At 46.3% G+C, this 17,174-nt stretch overlaps 1 protein-coding gene across 3 annotated transcripts in view; it reads left to right on the forward strand.

Moving 5' to 3' along the window:
• The window catches only part of LOC121536890 (exportin-4-like), a 55,224-nt gene that overhangs the window by 28,408 nt on the left and 9,642 nt on the right, over positions 1-17,174 (forward strand). For all 3 annotated transcript variants that reach the window (XM_045206684.1, XM_045206683.1, XM_041844516.2), the window contains exons 8-17: positions 1,097-1,254; positions 2,199-2,373; positions 2,516-2,692; positions 2,916-3,058; positions 3,284-3,429; positions 4,064-4,241; positions 11,222-11,381; positions 13,124-13,293; positions 14,169-14,343; positions 16,619-16,912. In XM_045206684.1, coding sequence (XP_045062619.1) covers positions 1,097-1,254; positions 2,199-2,373; positions 2,516-2,692; positions 2,916-3,058; positions 3,284-3,429; positions 4,064-4,241; positions 11,222-11,381; positions 13,124-13,293; positions 14,169-14,343; positions 16,619-16,912 — 1,776 coding nt within the window. The remainder of the gene's footprint in view (positions 1-1,096; positions 1,255-2,198; positions 2,374-2,515; positions 2,693-2,915; positions 3,059-3,283; positions 3,430-4,063; positions 4,242-11,221; positions 11,382-13,123; positions 13,294-14,168; positions 14,344-16,618; positions 16,913-17,174) is intronic.

Below are 17,174 nucleotides of genomic sequence, written 5' to 3' on the forward strand. Positions count from 1 at the left end.
ACTACCCAGCACCAGCAGCAGTGAGGTCTCTCGGCTGCGCTTCGCTACTTTAGCGTCAGAGCCCTCGGATCACCGTGGCTGACAACCAGCCACTACAGCTGGAGAAGAGAAGGAAAGGGAGGTTGAGAGAGGGGGTCTCTCAGAGGAAGAAGGGAGAGTGGTGGGGAGAGAGTTCTGGAGCTGTTGGGTGGCATGCAAACGGTTGCATTGGACTTGTGGGGCTAGCACTGGGGTTTTTTCAGGGACAATAACAGTAAAAGAAACAGAGAAAAAGCAGACCGAGAGAATAGACAGTTCTGAGCGTTCAGAGCCAGGCGTCCACATTGCGCTGCTTGTCAGTGAAAACACATGTTGCTCCACAGTAGAGCTGAAGCCTGCTCACCGCTCGGTGTCTACGCAGCCGATTCACCATGCAACCTCTTTGACAGAGAATGACAAGTCGACTCTGACTACCAATCTGTTTCTGAGAAGATCCACTCCGGGTTTGATTGAGACTGCCTCTGAGAGATTCAGACGGGCTCTGTTATTGATTAGGATTGTTTGTGGTGACATCCAGGGTTACTGTGTCTGGGTTCGGTGACTGGCGCTTTGAGCATTGATTCTCTGTTCTTATCACTTCAAAAGACGGTGAGTTTGTCACTTAAATTCGTCCTAAAATTCTGTCTGTATTGTTCTGGTCATCAGTGACAGTCCTCAGACCCCAGTGTGATTTGACTCCCAAGTAGCTGTGAAAAGTGTCAGGGTTAACGTGAACTGAATGGAAACCGAGAGCCGTGACTGTCCGTTGTCTTGGTCAGGTGTTTTGGGGCATGATTGGCCCTGGTCAGGTTTGTGTGTGGCTTTGTCGGAGATGCACAATACATTTTACAAGGTCGTGGTCAATATTTCAACCCAGTTTCTGCTAATTTTACCTTCATGGTCTCACAACCACCATCATTATCGTCATCATCATCAGGAAAAACTATTCTGTGTCCTTAGAAACTCACATCAGCACGTTTCTGAGGACACCGCTGTATGTCATCACCTCTGCCTTGCTCAAAAACAACAACTATTCAACACAACCCTCTTCTCCCCTCCTCTCTGCTCGTCTCCTCAGGTGCACAGAAAGATCCGTGAGGACTCGGACATGGCCCAGGACTCCCTACAGTGTCTGGCTCAGCTGGCCTCCATGCACGGCCCCATCTTCCCTGATGAGAGCGCCCAGGTCTCCTACCTGGCCCACCTGGTGGAGGGGCTCCTCGGCATGATTAATGGGTGAGTCTGTCAGGACCTTAGACTAACTCTGGTTGGTTTCAATAGACCCAATCCAGGGCTAGAAACACTGCTGCTCTAAATTAGTTTGAAACTTGGGCAGTTGTTTTAAGATGACACATGTAGATTCATCTGTACTGCATGTTGATCATTGTGGGCTGTGTGTGTGATTGTAAGTGATTATTTGGACTGGAGGCTGGTAGAGTAATGAGATTTTGTATGTAATCGACTCGTCTGTCCTCTCAGTTAAAGTAGTTATTATGTGAATCAAGAGGACTCTGCTCTAATGTATAAATAAAACACACATACACACGTGTGCTCGTAACTTGCTAGGCGGAGTGAGTTAGTCTCTCTCTCTCTCTCTCTCTCTCTCTCTCTCTCTCTCTCTCTCTCTCTCTCTCTCTCTCTCTCTCTCTCTCTCTCTCTCTCTCTCTCTCTCTCTCTCTCTCTCTCTCTCTCTCTCTCTCTCTCTCTCTCTCTCTCTCTCTCTCTCTCTCTCTCTCTCTCTCTCTCTCTCTCTCTCTCTCTCTCTCTCTCTTCGTAATCACCTATTCCTGGAGCTTTTTTCCAGTTGCATCATCGGAAAAGCATGCGGGCAGGATGGCCAATCTGCAGTGATTGAACAGCTCTGCTTGCAATTTAAATCCATCTGATGGGGGTTAGCGAGCCGCGCAGTAGGCTAGCTACAGCAGGCAGGCCTCCAGACAGTGCTCTAACTGGGGCTGTGGAAACATGGCCCTACCCCAAGGCAACAGGTACTGCTCAGTGCTCACACACTGGGCAGCGGAGCACAGCGTCTGGTTTAGTACCATACCTGGTTCAAATACATTTGTGAAATACTTTCCAAAACTCTGATGTTCCATATTTGTCTGATTTTTTTATTTTTTATTTTTTATCAAATTGGCCAACATTCCTAGTTTTAAGGTTGTGTTTTGTTTGTGTCCCAGGATAGAGATTGAGGACTCTGAGGCAGTGGGCATCTCTAACATCATCTCCAACCTGATCAGCACGTTCCCCCGTGCCATCCTGACCGCCCTGCCCAGCGAGCTCTTCACTTCCTTCATCAACTGTCTCACCCTCCTCACCTGCTCCTTCGGACGCAGCGCCGCCCTGGAGGAAGTGGTCAGCATTACACCTCAAACCTTGCAGGAACAATACACTTCAAGCCTTACTGCAGGAACATAGTTGATCCATGGGAAAAATGTTTTACGTATTGTTGCATTGAAAACGCACATTCAATGAGTCTCTCCCCCCTCCCGCCCAGCTGGATAAGGATGACATGATATACATGGAGGCGTATGACAAGCTGTTAGAGTCATGGCTGACCCTGGTTCAGGACGATGAACATTTCCCCCGCGGCTGCTTCGTCCAACCCTCCGTTCAGGTCTTCAACTCCTACATCCAGTGTCACCTGGCCGCCCCCGACGGCACCCGCAACCTGGTGAGAGACACACACACACACACACACACACACACACACCTGTCAACCTAGACTCAAATAATCAGTCAGTTGTTGTTATGGTTAATTGATATGTTAATGCTTTTAAACAGTCAATCCACTATGATCCACGTCCTCTCACTCCTTTGTCAAACATTCCCTCACTCACTCTTTCTGTTTTTCTTTGTTTTTCTTTCTTTCTTCCCTTTTATCCTCTCCTCTCCAGACAGCAAACGGTGTGGCATCTCATGAGGAGGATGAGATTAATGAGTTACAGGAGGACGACAGAGAGCTGTTCTCAGACCAGCTGGCCAGCATCGGCATGTTAGGACGCATCGCAGCCAACCACTGTATCCCCCTTCTGACCAGGTACATACACACAATTGCTTTTACATTTTAAGTCATTTAGCAGACGCTCTTATCCAGAGCGACTTACATACATTATTTTTTTCATATATATTTTTTTCATACTGGGCCCCCGTGGGAATTGAACCCACAACCCTGGCGTTGCAAGCGCCATGCTCTACTAACTGAGCTATCCCCTAGCTCTGTAACTGAGTTTCATGATTCTGACCTGTGTGTGTGGTTGGTCAGTCTGTTGGAGGACCGTGTGACGCGGCTCCACGGCCAGCTCCAGAGGACCCAGCAGCACCTCATGAACTCGTCTAACCCCGGATCAGTGGACCGCAAGGTCCTGGACGACCTCTACGAAGACATCCACTGGCTCATACTGGTCTCAGGTCAGTGGATAACTATAAGGGATGATTCCCAACATAAATAAGGCTAGTGCCTTATTAATGTTGGGAATCGCCCCATGTTGGATACATGACTCAATTCCATCCGTGGTCCCTTGTTGTTTATTATGTAACAATCCTTTTAGCATTCAGTCGGTTATGTTCCGTTAGAATACAATGAAACCTCTAACTGCACTCTGGGGGGCAAAGACTATGTCCTTAGATCTCCTTAGTTGTTTTTAGGGACTAAATTTAGGCTGGGAGGCAGGCTGCGCTGGTGTATTGGTGCATGGCAGGAATGTTGGTTCGGGAAGGGCCAGGCCACCAGTTGTACTACTGCTGCTGTTTAGTACATTTTAGCATTCCCAGTGGCTACAGAATTCCCCTTTGATGCCTAACTTCATACACCCCTAGTTGGTTCTCTCTCTTAGTGTGCTCAGAGTTTTCTAGGGGATCCTAGCAGTGCTTTGCATAACACTGGTAAAGAATGGCATTGGTTGCAATGTATTAGTGGAAAGCTCCACTGCAGGAGTTTTTCTGTGTTTGAAAATGTTGTCTTCTAAAGGTACCTCCTTAATGGATTGTTTCTGGCTAGTGCTAGTCCTAGTTGTCAGAGTGTAGTTGTGTGTGTGTGTTCCAGGCTACCTCCTGGCAGATGACCCTCAGGGTGAGACTCCTCTTATCCCAGCGGAGGTGATGGAGTATTCTATCAACCACTCTACTGAGGTGGACATCAACACCACCCTGCAGATACTGGGATCCCCCGGGGAGAAGGCCTCCTCTATCCCAGGGTGCAACAGGACAGACTCTGTCATCAGGTAAGGGAGGGACTATGATTGGTCAAAAGGCTGTGTACAGTATCAATCAATCAATCAATCAATTTTATTTTATATAGCCCTTCTTACATCAGCTAATATCTCGAAGTGCTGTACAGAAACCCAGCCTAAAACCCCAAACAGCTAGTAATGCAGGTGTAGAAGCACGGTGGCTAGGAAAAACTCCCTAGAAAGGCGAAAGCCTAGGAAGAAACCTAGAGAGGAACCAGGCTATGAGGGGTGGCCAGTCCTCTTCTGGCTGTGCCGGGTGGAGATTATAACAGAACCATGCCAAGATGTTCAAAAATGTTCATAAGTGACAAGCATGGTCAAATAATAATCAGGAATAAATCTCAGTTGGCTTTTCATAGCCGATCATTAAGAGTTGAAAACAGCAGGTCTGGGACAGGTAGGGGTTCCATAACCGCAGGCAGAACAGTTGAAACTGGAATAGCAGCAAGGCCAGGCGGACTGGGGACAGCAAGGAGTCACCACGGACAGTAGTCCCGACGTATGGTCCTAGGGCTCAGGTCTCTCAGTTGGCTTTTCATAGCCGATCATTAAAGAGTTGAAAACAGCAGGTCTGGGACAGGTAGGGGTTTCGTAGCCGCAGGCAGAACAGTTGAAACTGGAATAGCAGCAAGGCCAGGCGGACTGGGGACAGCAAGGTGTCATCATGCCCGGTAGTCCTGACGTATGGTCCTAGGGCTCAGGTTCTCAGAGAGAAAGAGAGAACGCAGAGAATTAGAGAGAGCATACTTAAATTCACACAGGACACTGGATAAGACAGGAGAAGTACTCCAGGTATAACCAACTAACCCCAGCCCCCGACACATAAACTACTTCAGCATAAATACTGGAGGCTGAGACAGGAGCGGTCCGGAGACACTGTGGCCCCATCCGAAGAAACCCCGGACAGGGCCAAACAGGAAGGATATAACCCCACCCACTCCGCCAAAGCACAGCCCCCGCACCACTAGAGGGATATCCCCAACCACCAACTTACAATCCTGAGACAAGGCCGAGTATAGCCCACAGAGGTCTCCACCACAGCACAAACCAAGGGGGGGCGCCAACCCAGACAGGAAGATCACGTCAGTAACTCAACCCACTCAAGTGACGCACCCCTCCCAGGGACGGCATGAAAGAGCACCAGCAAGCCAGTGACTCAGCCCCTGCAACAGGGTTAGAGGCAGAGAACCCCAGTGGAGAGGGGAACCGGCCCGGCAGAGACAGCAAGGGCTGTTCGTTGCTCCAGCCTTTCCGTTCACCTTCACACTCCTGGGCCAGACTACACTCAATCATATGACCTACTGAAGAGATAAGTCTTCAGTAAAGACTTAAAGGTTGAGACCGAGTCTGCGTCTCTCACATGGGTAGGCAGACTGTTCCATAAAAATGGAGATCTATAGGAGAAAGCCCTGCCTCCCGCTGTTTGCTTAGAAATTCTAGGGACAATTAGGAGGCCTGCGTCTTGTGACCGTAGCGTACGTATTGGTATGTACGGCAGGACCAACTCGGAAAGATAGGTAGGAGCAAGCCCATGTAACGCTTTATAGGTTAACAGTAAAACCTTGAAATCAGCCCTTGCCTTAACAGGAAGCCAGTGTAGGGAAGCTAGCACTGGAGTAATATGATCAAATTTCTTGGTTCTAGTCAGGATTCTAGCAGCCGTATTTAGCACTAACTGAAGTTTATTTAGTGCTTTATCCGGGTAGCCGGAAAATAGAGCATTGCAGTAGTCTAACCTAGAAGTAACAAATGCATGGATTAATTTTTCTGCATCATTTTTGGACAGAAAATTTCTGATTTTTGCAATGTTACGTAGATGGAAAAAAGCTGTCCTTGAAACAGTCTTGATATGTTCGTCAAAAGAGAGATCAGGGTCAAGAGTAACACCGAGGTCCTTCACAGTTTTATTTGAGACGACTTTACAACCATCTAGATGAATTGTCAGATTTAACAGAAGATCTCTTTGTTTCTTGGGACCTAGAACAAGCATCTCTGTTTTGTCCGAGTTTAAAAGTAAAAAGTTTTCAGCCATCCACTTCCTTATGTCTGAAACACAGGCTTCTAGCGAGGGCAATTTTGGGGCTTCACCATGTTTCATTGAAATGTACAGCTGTGTGTCATCCGCATAGCAGTGAAAGTTAACATTATGTTTTCGAATAACATCCCCAAGAGGTAAAATATATAGTGAAAACAATAGTGGTCCTAAAACGGAACCTTGAGGAACACCGAAATGTACAGTTGATTTGTCGGAGGACAGACCATTCACAGAGACAAACTGATATCTTTCCGACAGGTAGGATCTAAACCAGGCCAGAACTTGTCCGTGTAGACCAATTTGGGTTTCCAGTCTCTCCAAAAGAATGTGGTGATCGATGGTGTCAAAGGCAGCACTAAGGTCTAGTAGCACGAGGACAGATGCAGAGCCTCGGTCTGACGCCATTAAAAGGTCATTTACCACCTTCACAAGTGCAGTCTCAGTGCTAAGATGGGGTCTAAAACCAGACTGAAGCATTTCGTATACATTGTTTGTCTTCAGAAAGGCAGTGAGTTGCTGCGCAACAGCTTTTTCTAAAATTTTTGAGAGGAATGGAAGATTCGATATAGGCCGATAGTTTTTTATATTTTCCGGGTCAAGGTTTGGCTTTTTCAAGAGAGGCTTTATCACTGCCACTTTTAGTGAGTTTGGTACACATCCGGTGGATAGAGAGCTGTTTATTATGTTCAACATAGGAGGGCCAAGCACAGGAAGCAGCTCCTTCAGCAGTTTAGTAGGAATAGGATCCAGTATGCAGCTTGAAGGTTTAGAGGCCATGATTATTTTCATCATTGTGTCAAGAGATATAGTACTAAAACACTTAAGTGTCTCTCCCGATCCCAGGCCCTCGCAGAGCTGTGCAGATCCAGGACAGCTAAGCCCTGGAGGAATACGCAGATTCAAAGAGGAGTCCGTAATTTGCTTTCTAATGGTCGTGATCTTTTCCTCAAAGAAGTTCATGAATTTATCACTGCTGAAGTGAAAGCCATCCTCTCTTGGGGAATGCTGCTTTTTAGTTAGCTTTGCAACACTATCAAAAAGAAATTTTGGATTGTTCTTATTTTCCTCAATTAAGTTGGAAAAGTAGGATGATCGAGCAGCAGTGAGGGCTCTTCGGTACTGCACGGTACTGTCTTTCCAAGCTAGTCGGAAGACTTCCAGTTTGGTGTGGCGCCATTTCCGTTCCAATTTCCTGGAAGCTTGCTTCAAAGCTCGGGTATTTTCTGTATACCAGGGAGCTAGTTTCTTATGACAAATGTTTTTCGTTTTTAGGGGTGCAACTACATCTAGGGTATTGCGCAAGGTTAAATTGAGTTCCTCAGTTAAGTGGTTAACTGATTTTTGTCCTCTGACGTCCTTGGGTAGGCAGAAGGAGTCTGGAAGGGCATCAATGAATTTTTGTGTTGTTTGAGAATTTATAGCACGACTTTTGATGCTCCTTGGTTGGGGTCTGAGCAGATTATTTGTTGCGATTGCAAATGTAATAAAATGGTGGTCCGATAGTCCAGGATTTTGTGGAAAAACATTAAGATCTACAACATTTATTCCATGGGACAAAACTAGGTCCAGAGTATGACTGTGGCAGTGAGTAGGTCCAGAGACATGTTGGACAAAACCCACTGAGTCGATAATGGCTCCGAAAGACTTTTGGAGTGGGTCTGTGGACTTCTCCATGTGAATATTAAAATCACCAAAAATTAGAATATGATCTGCTATGACTACAAGGTCTGATAGGAATTCAGGAAACTCAGAGAGGAACGCTGTATATGGCCCAGGAGGCCTGTAAACAGTAGCTATAAAAAGTGATTGAGTAGGCTGCATAGATTTCATGACTAGAAGCTCAAAAGATGAAAACGCCATTTTTTTTTTGTAAATTGAAATTTGCTATCGTAAATGTTAGCAACACCTCCGCCTTTGCGGGATGCACGGGAATATGGTCACTAGTGTAACCAGGAGGTGAGGCCTCATTTAACACAGCAAATTCATCAGGCTTAAGCCATGTTTCAGTCAGGCCAATCACATCGAGATTATGATCAGTGATTAGTTCATTGACTATGACTGCCTTTGAAGTGAGGGATCTAACATTAAGTAACCCTATTTTGAGATGTGAGGTATCACGATCTCTTTCAATAATGGCAGGAATGGAGGAGGTCTTTATCCTAATAAGATTGCTAGGGTGAACACCGCCATGTTTAGTTTTGCCCAACCTAGGTCGAGGCACAGACACAGTCTCAATGGGTATGGCTGAGCTGACTACACTGACTGTGCTATTGGCAGACTCCACTAAGCTGGCAGGTTGGCTAACAGCCTTACAGTACAGCCATACAGTACAGGCTGAATGTCTGCTGATTTGCTATTTTGTCTGGCACTTAATTGCAAACACCTGGATTCCCACATCTAAATTAGATATGGTTTCAAATAAAGAACTAAAAGTAACAGATACTCAGGCTTCTGTCAGTGGACCAGAGTTTCCTGACAGGCTTCTGTCAGTGGACCAGAGTTTCCTGACAGGCTTCTGTCAGTGGACCAGAGTTTCCTGACAGGCTTCTGTCAGTGGACCAGAGTTTCCTGACAGGCTTCTGTCAGTGGACCAGAGTTTCCTGACAGGCTTCTGTCAGTGGACCAGAGTTTCCTGACAGGCTTCTGTCAGTGGACCAGAGTTTCCTGACAGGCTTCTGTCAGTGGACCAGAGTTTCCTGACAGGATTCTGTCAGTGGACCAGAGTGGCCTGACAGGCTTCTGTCAGTGGACCAGAGTTGCCCGTCGCTGCTATAAATCCATCAACAAATGGGTCTGAAATTAGTGCTGAGTGATTAGTGCTTTTTGAGGTCGGTTCGATTATAAAAATAATAATACTTTTTTTTAAACATTAAATGCACTCACTATGCATTATGTGGGTTGAATGCTGTAACAACGCAAGAATAAAACAATTAATACAAGTCCCATGATGGTAGTCTGATTATCACTTATTAAACATATTGTTTTCACATTACTTTACTTTAATGAAATATTTCAGATGTTGTGTATTACATTCGTTTTATTTGATTACTTTATTATTTCATTCCAAGTCATCTCATCTCTATAGAGCTGCTGCCTATGCTGTCTGACAAATTCACTATTGTAGTAGTTCTTCAACGTAAATAAGGCATATTTTTATGACTGCTGAATTCCAACTACCAATCACTTAGATCATGTATTTTTAGGTAGAGCTACCTCACGAAGCAACTGCTCTCTATCCCTCTCGATCACACCATTCTTCTGTCTCTTACGTAGCAGGTGTAAAAGAAACACAGACCGGACAAGTAGGCGCACAATGGATTATGGTCATTGTTGTTAATTACCACGTTTTCTGCACTAAACTATGTAGAATATTGGCATGTTGGCAACTACAACTCCCTACTACATCACACAGTTCGGGCTTGATCTGATGTATCTCCTGAGAAACTGCGCATTGAGCCCACAGAAGAAGAAAAATTCAAATAATTGAACCAACATCGGTCAATTAGTTGTTTCAAAACCAAAAAATATCAGAAATGTCGGTTAATCGCTCAGCACTATCTGAAATGCACTGTCTCAGTCACTGATCTAATGGACAGTGTCGCCTCTTTGTCAGTCACTGATCTAATGGACAGCTTGGACAGTCTCTCCTCACTGTCTACAGCAGCTGTGCTTTAAGCTGTGGACTTGTTCACTAAGCCCTGGTTGTAGAGCTCTGTCACGTTCACACCAGTGCTCTGTCTGTCTGGAGTGTGTCTCATAAAACCCTCTGCCCCGTGGCATGGCATGGCGGCAGCCTTCACCTTAGATTATTTTCCAGGCAGGGCACAACGGCCCACATAGCACTACACAGGCCATCTGGCATGGAAACTGTCCAAAGAAACCAACAGAAGCCTAACTTTTTTAGGGGGCAACAGATCTAGGTAGGGTGTCCTCGCCCCTACAGTATAGGACAATGGTAGGGAAACATTAGGTACAGTGCGGGGCCAATGTTCAACCCTTGTGTGTGTTTGATCACCCTGGTGCCCGAGGATGCGGGTGTGGCTCCCTGGGGGTGTGGTGCCAGCGCCGCAGAGGGGGAATGTCCTGGCACAGACCCAGCCATGCCAGCTGCTAACACATACACAGGCCGTCGAAGACACACACACACACAGGCCCTTGTATACACTCACATGATGGCGTAGCGGCCTAGCCAGCCTTAGAGCAGCCCCCGGCGCCAGCACCGGACTAGACCACCACTCCCCAACATGTTATTCAATTAGGGCAGGGGCAGGTGCTGCTAAGACCAGGAGCGGGCTGGGGTCGTGTGTGTGCGTGTCTGCACACGTGCGTGTGGGGTCGGGGGGGGTACATGCAATCATATAGGGAATTTTGGAGGTGGGGGGTCGTGGAAAGGGGCTCTGGATTGTTCTCTGTGGGGACGAGGAGGCACAGGGTCAGAGGATTGGAAAGACAAGAGGCCGGCATCGGGTTTCCTAATAACACTGTGCGACCCCGGCTCTGTTAATGTCAATGGGCTTTTGTTTTTGCAAACAATGTGAAACAGTGCACTGTGGTGCTGCGTGGGCATGTACTGAGGGCCATCTCTCACATACAGAACACTAAGATGCACTAAGCCCTATATCTCTCTGGCCTTTAGCAGAGATGTGTGTGCGTGTGTCAACGTGGTCATTTGTTGTCTGAGTAACTGATATAAACAGACACTGAATCCCCGCCTCTTTCTTTTGTTCTTCCCCTCCTCTTGCTCATCCTGGTCTTGGCTTCTTATTACAATATATTCCCCTCTCACTTCCCTCGTTATCACGCTCTCTTCTCTTCCTCTCTTCATCTCTCTATCTCTATCCGTCTCTCTCTGTCCATCTCCCTCTTTTTCCATTTCTTTCTCTCTTTTACCTTTCACTTCTTTATCCCTCCTTCCCTCCCATCCTCTCTCTGTCAGGTTGTTGTCAGCGGTGTTGAGGACGTCAGAGGTTGAGTCAAGGGCTACCAGGGCCAGTCTGACAGAACTGCTCAGCCCTCAGATGGGGAAGGACATTGTGTGGTTCCTCAGACGCTGGGCCAAGACTTACCTACTGGTGGACGAGAAACTCTACGAACAGGTACAACTAACACCAGACACCTCAAACAAAATAGAATTATTGTAATTTTTGTGTCCATAAAATGTATATAGTATATACAGTGAGGGGAAAAAAGTATTTGATCCCCTGCTGATTTTGTACGTTTGCCCACTGACAAAGAAATGATCAGTCTATAATTTTAATGGTAGGTTTATTTGAACAGTGAGAGACAGAGTAAAAACAAAAAAATCCAGAAAAACGCATGTTAAAAATGTTATACATTGATTTGCATTTTAATGAGGGAAATAAGTATTTGACCCCCTCTCAATCAGAAAGATTTCTGGCTCCCAGGTGTCTTTTATACATGTAACAAGCTGATATTAGGAGCACACTCTTAAAGGGAGTGCTCCTAATCTCAGTTTGTTACCTGTATAAAATACACCTGTCCACAGAAGCAATCAATCAATCAGATTCCAAACTCTCCACCATGGCCAATACCAAAGAACTCTCCAAGGATGTCAGGGACAAGATTGTAGACCTACACAAAGCTGGAATGGGCTACAAGACCATCGCCAAGCAGCTTGGTGAGAAGGTGACAACAGTTGGTGCGATTATTTGCAAATGGAAGAAACACAAAAGAACTGTCAATCTCCCTCGGCCTGGGGCTCCATGCAAGATCTCACCTCGTGGAGTTGCAATGATCATGAGAACGGTGAGGAATCAGCCCAGAACTACACAAGAGGATCTTGTCAATGATCTCAAGGCAGCTGGGACCATAGTCACCAAGAAAACAATTGGTAACACACTACGCCGTGAAGGACTGAAATCCTGCAGCGCCCGCAAGGTCCCCATGCTCAAGAGAGCACATATACAGGCCCGTCTGAAGTTTGCCGATGAACATCTGAATGATTCAGAGGAGAACTGGGTGAAAGTGTTGTGGTCAGATGAGACCAAAATCGAGCTCTTTGGCATCAACTCAACTCGCCGTGTTTGGAGGAGGAGGAATGCTGGAATGCTGCCTATGACCCCAAGAACACCATCCCCACCATCAAACATGGAGGTGGAAACATTATGCTTTGGGGGTGTTTTTCTGCTAAGGGGACAGGACAACTTCACCGCATCAAAGGGACGATGGACGGGGCCATGTACCATCAAATCTTGGGTGAGAACCTCCTTCCCTCAGCCAGGGCATTGAAAATGGGTCATGGATGGGTATTCCAGCATGACAATGACCCAAAACACATGGCCAAGGCAACAAAGGAGTGGCTCAAGAAGAAGCACATTAAGGTCCTGGAGTGGCCTAGCCAGGGAAATATATATATATATATATATATATATATATATATATATATATATATATATATATATATATATGGGGGATTGGAAGTGATGCAGACAATTACATTGATGGAAGTTAAAATCTATCTGCAATATTAAATCTGATCGACCCCCTAAAAAAACACACAAAAAACACAGATTACTTCATAAATAGTCTTTGTGACAGTCACTGAACCCTAATGGACAATTGAGGTGGTGAAAATGCTAGGGATTATCTTCCATCACTATCACGTTTACACTACCAGTGCTCTGTCAGCTTGACACCAGTGTGTCTTGTAGAAGCTGGTTCCCTGTGGATCATGGCATTGTGAGGAAGAGTGCAGTATACCACTGGACTGGACAATGGCTATTTATGACATCTGATCTGTTAAAGTGTTGCAGTGATTTTAATCTATCCCGCCACCATTTCACACCTCTCTTTCTCGCTCTTTTCATTCCTCCTTTAGATCAGTATCCCCCTGAGCATGGCATTCGGGGTGGACACGGAGGGGGCCCAGTGGATTGTGGGATACCTGCTGGAGAAGGTGATCAACAACCTGTCGGTGTGGAGCTCTGAACCTGAACTGGCCAATGACACGGTGGAGCTACTGGTCTGTCTGGTGGAGAAGAGGGAGAGGTGAGACACTGACTGGCTGACTGGCTGACTGGCTGACTGGCTGACTGACTGGCTGACTGGCTGACTGGCTGACTGACTGGCTGACTGGCTGACTGGCTGACTGACTGGCTGACTGACTGGCTGACTGACTGACTGACTGACTGGCTGACTGACTGACTGACTGGCTGACTGACTGATCAGGTGGAGCTACTGGTCTGTCTGGTGGAGAAGAGGGAGAGGTGAGACACTGACTGGCTGACTGGCTGACTGACTGGCTGACTGGCTGACTGACTGACTGACTGGCTGACTGACTGGCTGACTGGCTGACTGGCTGACTGACTGACTGGCTGACTGACTGACTGGCTGACTGACTGACTGATCAGGTGGAGCTACTGGTCTGTCTGGTGGAGAAGAGGGAGAGGTGAGACACTGACTGGCTGACTGGCTGACTGACTGACTGACTGGCTGACTGACTGATCAGGTGGAGCTACTGGTCTGTCTGGTGGAGAAGAGGGAGAGGTGAGACACTGACTGGCTGACTGGCTGACTGACTGGCTGACTGGCTGACTGACTGGCTGACTGACTGACTGACTGGCTGACTGGCTGACTGGCTGACTGACTGACTGGCTGACTGACTGGCTGACTGACTGATCAGGTGGAGCTACTGGTCTGTCTGGTGGAGAAGAGGGAGAGGTGAGACACTGACTGACTAAATTCTGTATCCTGACTTGAAATATGAACACACAAAAATCTTGTTAGGATATGAGCCTAAGCTTTGGCGCTTGAAACAACGGCCGCTTGTGGTGGAATGATAGAGTAGTTAAGAAGAAAATAAAAATGATCTTGCCAATGATTATCACATGCCAACAAACCTTTCTCCACCCCTCCTCTCTCAGGGCCAACATTGTGGTACAGTGTGAGAACTGGTGGAACTTGGCGAAGCAGTTTGCCAGCCGCAGCCCTCCCCTGGACCTGCTGTCCAGCTCAGTACAGAGGTCCCTCATGAAGGCCCTGGTTCTGGGGGGCTTCGCACACATGGACTCAGACACCAAACAGCAGTACTGGACCGAGGTGGGGAACCCTATAGAAGCCCAGAGACCACACACACATGGAACCCCCCACTCTGAATCCCTAAATGGAACTAACTCACACACACACCCCTCAAAGGACCCAGGGAAATAGAGCCATAACTGAAAGCTCTCAAGTGTAATTTCCCTTCAGATTTCCTCTATACAGGTAAAAGTCAGTAAATTAGAATATTTTGAAAAACTTGATTTATTTCAGTAATTGCATTCAAAAGGTGTAACTTGTACATTATATTTATTCATTGCACACAGACTGATGCATTCAAATGTTTATTTCATTTAATTTTGATGATTTGAAGTGGCAACAAATGAAAATCCAAAATTCCGTGTGTCACAAAATTAGAATATTGTGTAAGGGTTACATTTTGAAGACACCTGGTGCCACAAACTAATCAGCTGATTAACTCAAAACACCTGCAAAGGGCTTTAAATGGTCTCTCAGTCCAGTTCTGAAGCCTACACAAACATGGGGAAGACTTCAGATTTGACAGCTGTCCAAAAGGCGACCATCGACACATTGCACAAGGAGGGAAAGACACAAAAGGTTATTGCAGAAGAGGCTGGCTGTTCTCAGAGCTCTGTGTCCAAACACATTAATAGAGAGGCAAAGGGAAGGAAAAACTGTGGTCAGAAAAAGTGTACAAGCGATAGGGATCACCGCGCCCTAGTCAAGATTGTGAAAAAAACCCATTCAAAAATGTGGGGGAGATTCACAAGGAGTGGACAGCTGCTGGAGTCAGGGCTTCAAGATCCACCACCAAGAGACGCTTGAAAGACATGGGTTTCAACTGCCGCATACCTCGTGTCAAGCCACTGTTGACCAAGAAACAGCGCAAGCGTCTCACCTGGGCTAAGGAAAAAAAGAGCTGGACTGCTGCTGAGTGGTCTAAAGTCATGTTTTCTGACGAAAGCAAATTTTGCATTTCCTTTGGAAATCGAGGTCCCAGAGTCTGGAGGAAGACAGGAGAGGCACAGGATCCACGTTGCCTGAAGTCTAGTGTAAAGTTTCCACCATCAGTGATGGTTTGGGGTGCCATGTCATCTGCTGGTGTCGGTCCACTCTGTTTCCTGAGATCCAGGGTCAACGCAGCCGTCTACCAGCAAGTTTTAGAGCACTTCATGCTTCCTGCTGCTGACCTGCTCTATGGAGATGGAGATTTCAGGTTCCAACAGGACTTGGCGCCTGCACACAGCGCAAAATCTACCCGTGCCTGGTTTACGGACCATGGTATTTCTGTTCTAAATTGGCCAGCCAACTCCCCTGACCTTAGCCCCATAGAAAATCTGTGGGGTATTGTGAAAAAGGAAGATGCAGAATGCCAGACCCAACAACGCAGAAGAGTTGAAGGCCACTATCAGAGCAACCTGGGCTCTCATAACACCTGAGCAGTGCCAGAAACTCATCGACTCCATGCCACGCCGTATTAATGCAGTAATTGAGGCAAAAGGAGCTCCAACCAAGTATTGAGTATTGTACATGCTCATATTTTTCATTTTCATACTTTTCAGTTGGCCAACATTTCTAAAAAATCCCTTTTTTGTATTAGCCTTAAGTAATATTCTAATTTTGTGACACACGGAATTTTGGATTTTCATTTGTTGCCACTTCAAATCATCAAAATTAAATGAAATAAACATTTGAATGCATCAGTCTGTGTGCAATGAATAAATATAATGTACAAGTTACACCTTTTGAATGCAATTACTGAAATAAATCAAGTTTTTCAAAATATTCTAATTTACTGACTTTTACCTGTATAGTCTCTCTTTCCCCATAGACTTCAGCTGGTAACAAATTGTGAGATCTCAAGTGTCTTTTCCCTGTAACTTCCCTTCCCTACTGTGGTGATTCTGTTGAACCACTCTCCACATAGACTTCAGTAGTAACAAACGGTGAAGCCAAATTATTTAACCAAAACCATTAGATCTCCCTAGAGTCTATGGCGTGATAATGATCCTCATAATGATCTTGAAGGCCTTTGTATAGTAATGCAAGATGACTCCAAAGCCATTAGGAGAGATCTAAGAATGAGATGGCAGCTGTCTTGACTTCCAGCTGCTCTGACTGTAGAGTGTTTACAGTACAGTAGCCCATTAGAAAGAGGTGGGAATGAAAATAGCCCGATCTTTCTCTCTTCATCCTCTCTCTCCTTCTTTGGGGTTTGGGGCCACGTTACTGTAAAGCACTTTGTGACAAATATTGTTGATTGATTAGATGTGATTGATTGATCACCTCGCTCTCCCTCTTCCTCACCCTCCAGGTGCTGCACCCCCTCCAGCAGCGCTTCCTCAACCTGATCAACCAGGAGAACTTTCCCCAGATCTGTCAGGAGGAGAGTGTGAAGCGGGAGATCGTTGCCACTCTGGAGGCGCTGTGTGGCATCGCCGAGGCAACGCAGATCGACAACGTGGCTGCTCTCTTCAGCTTCCTCATGGACTTCCTGTCCAGCTGCATCGGCCTGATGGAGGTGTACCGCAACACGCCTGAGACGGTCAACCTTATCATCGAGGTGTTCGTGGAGGTCGCCCACAAACAGATCTGCTACCTGGGAGAGGTGAGGATCGTTCTAATAATAACCACACGCTTTATTAGAAATCCCTATACTTGTATTCTGTCTAAAGCAATTTAATGGGATAGGTTTGAAGTTTTATTAGTCGTATGTACAGGATACGCATGGTATACACCATCCAACGAAATGCTTACTTACAGGTTCCTTCTTGACAATGCAACAACAATAAGAAATAATAAAATATATTATTAGCAATTGTAAATAAGAATCTGGTAGCTGTGTGTGTGTGTGTGTGTGGGGGAGCTTT

This window comes from Coregonus clupeaformis, chromosome 23 (genome assembly GCF_020615455.1).
Source record: "Coregonus clupeaformis isolate EN_2021a chromosome 23, ASM2061545v1, whole genome shotgun sequence".
NCBI lineage: Eukaryota > Metazoa > Chordata > Actinopteri > Salmoniformes > Salmonidae > Coregonus > Coregonus clupeaformis.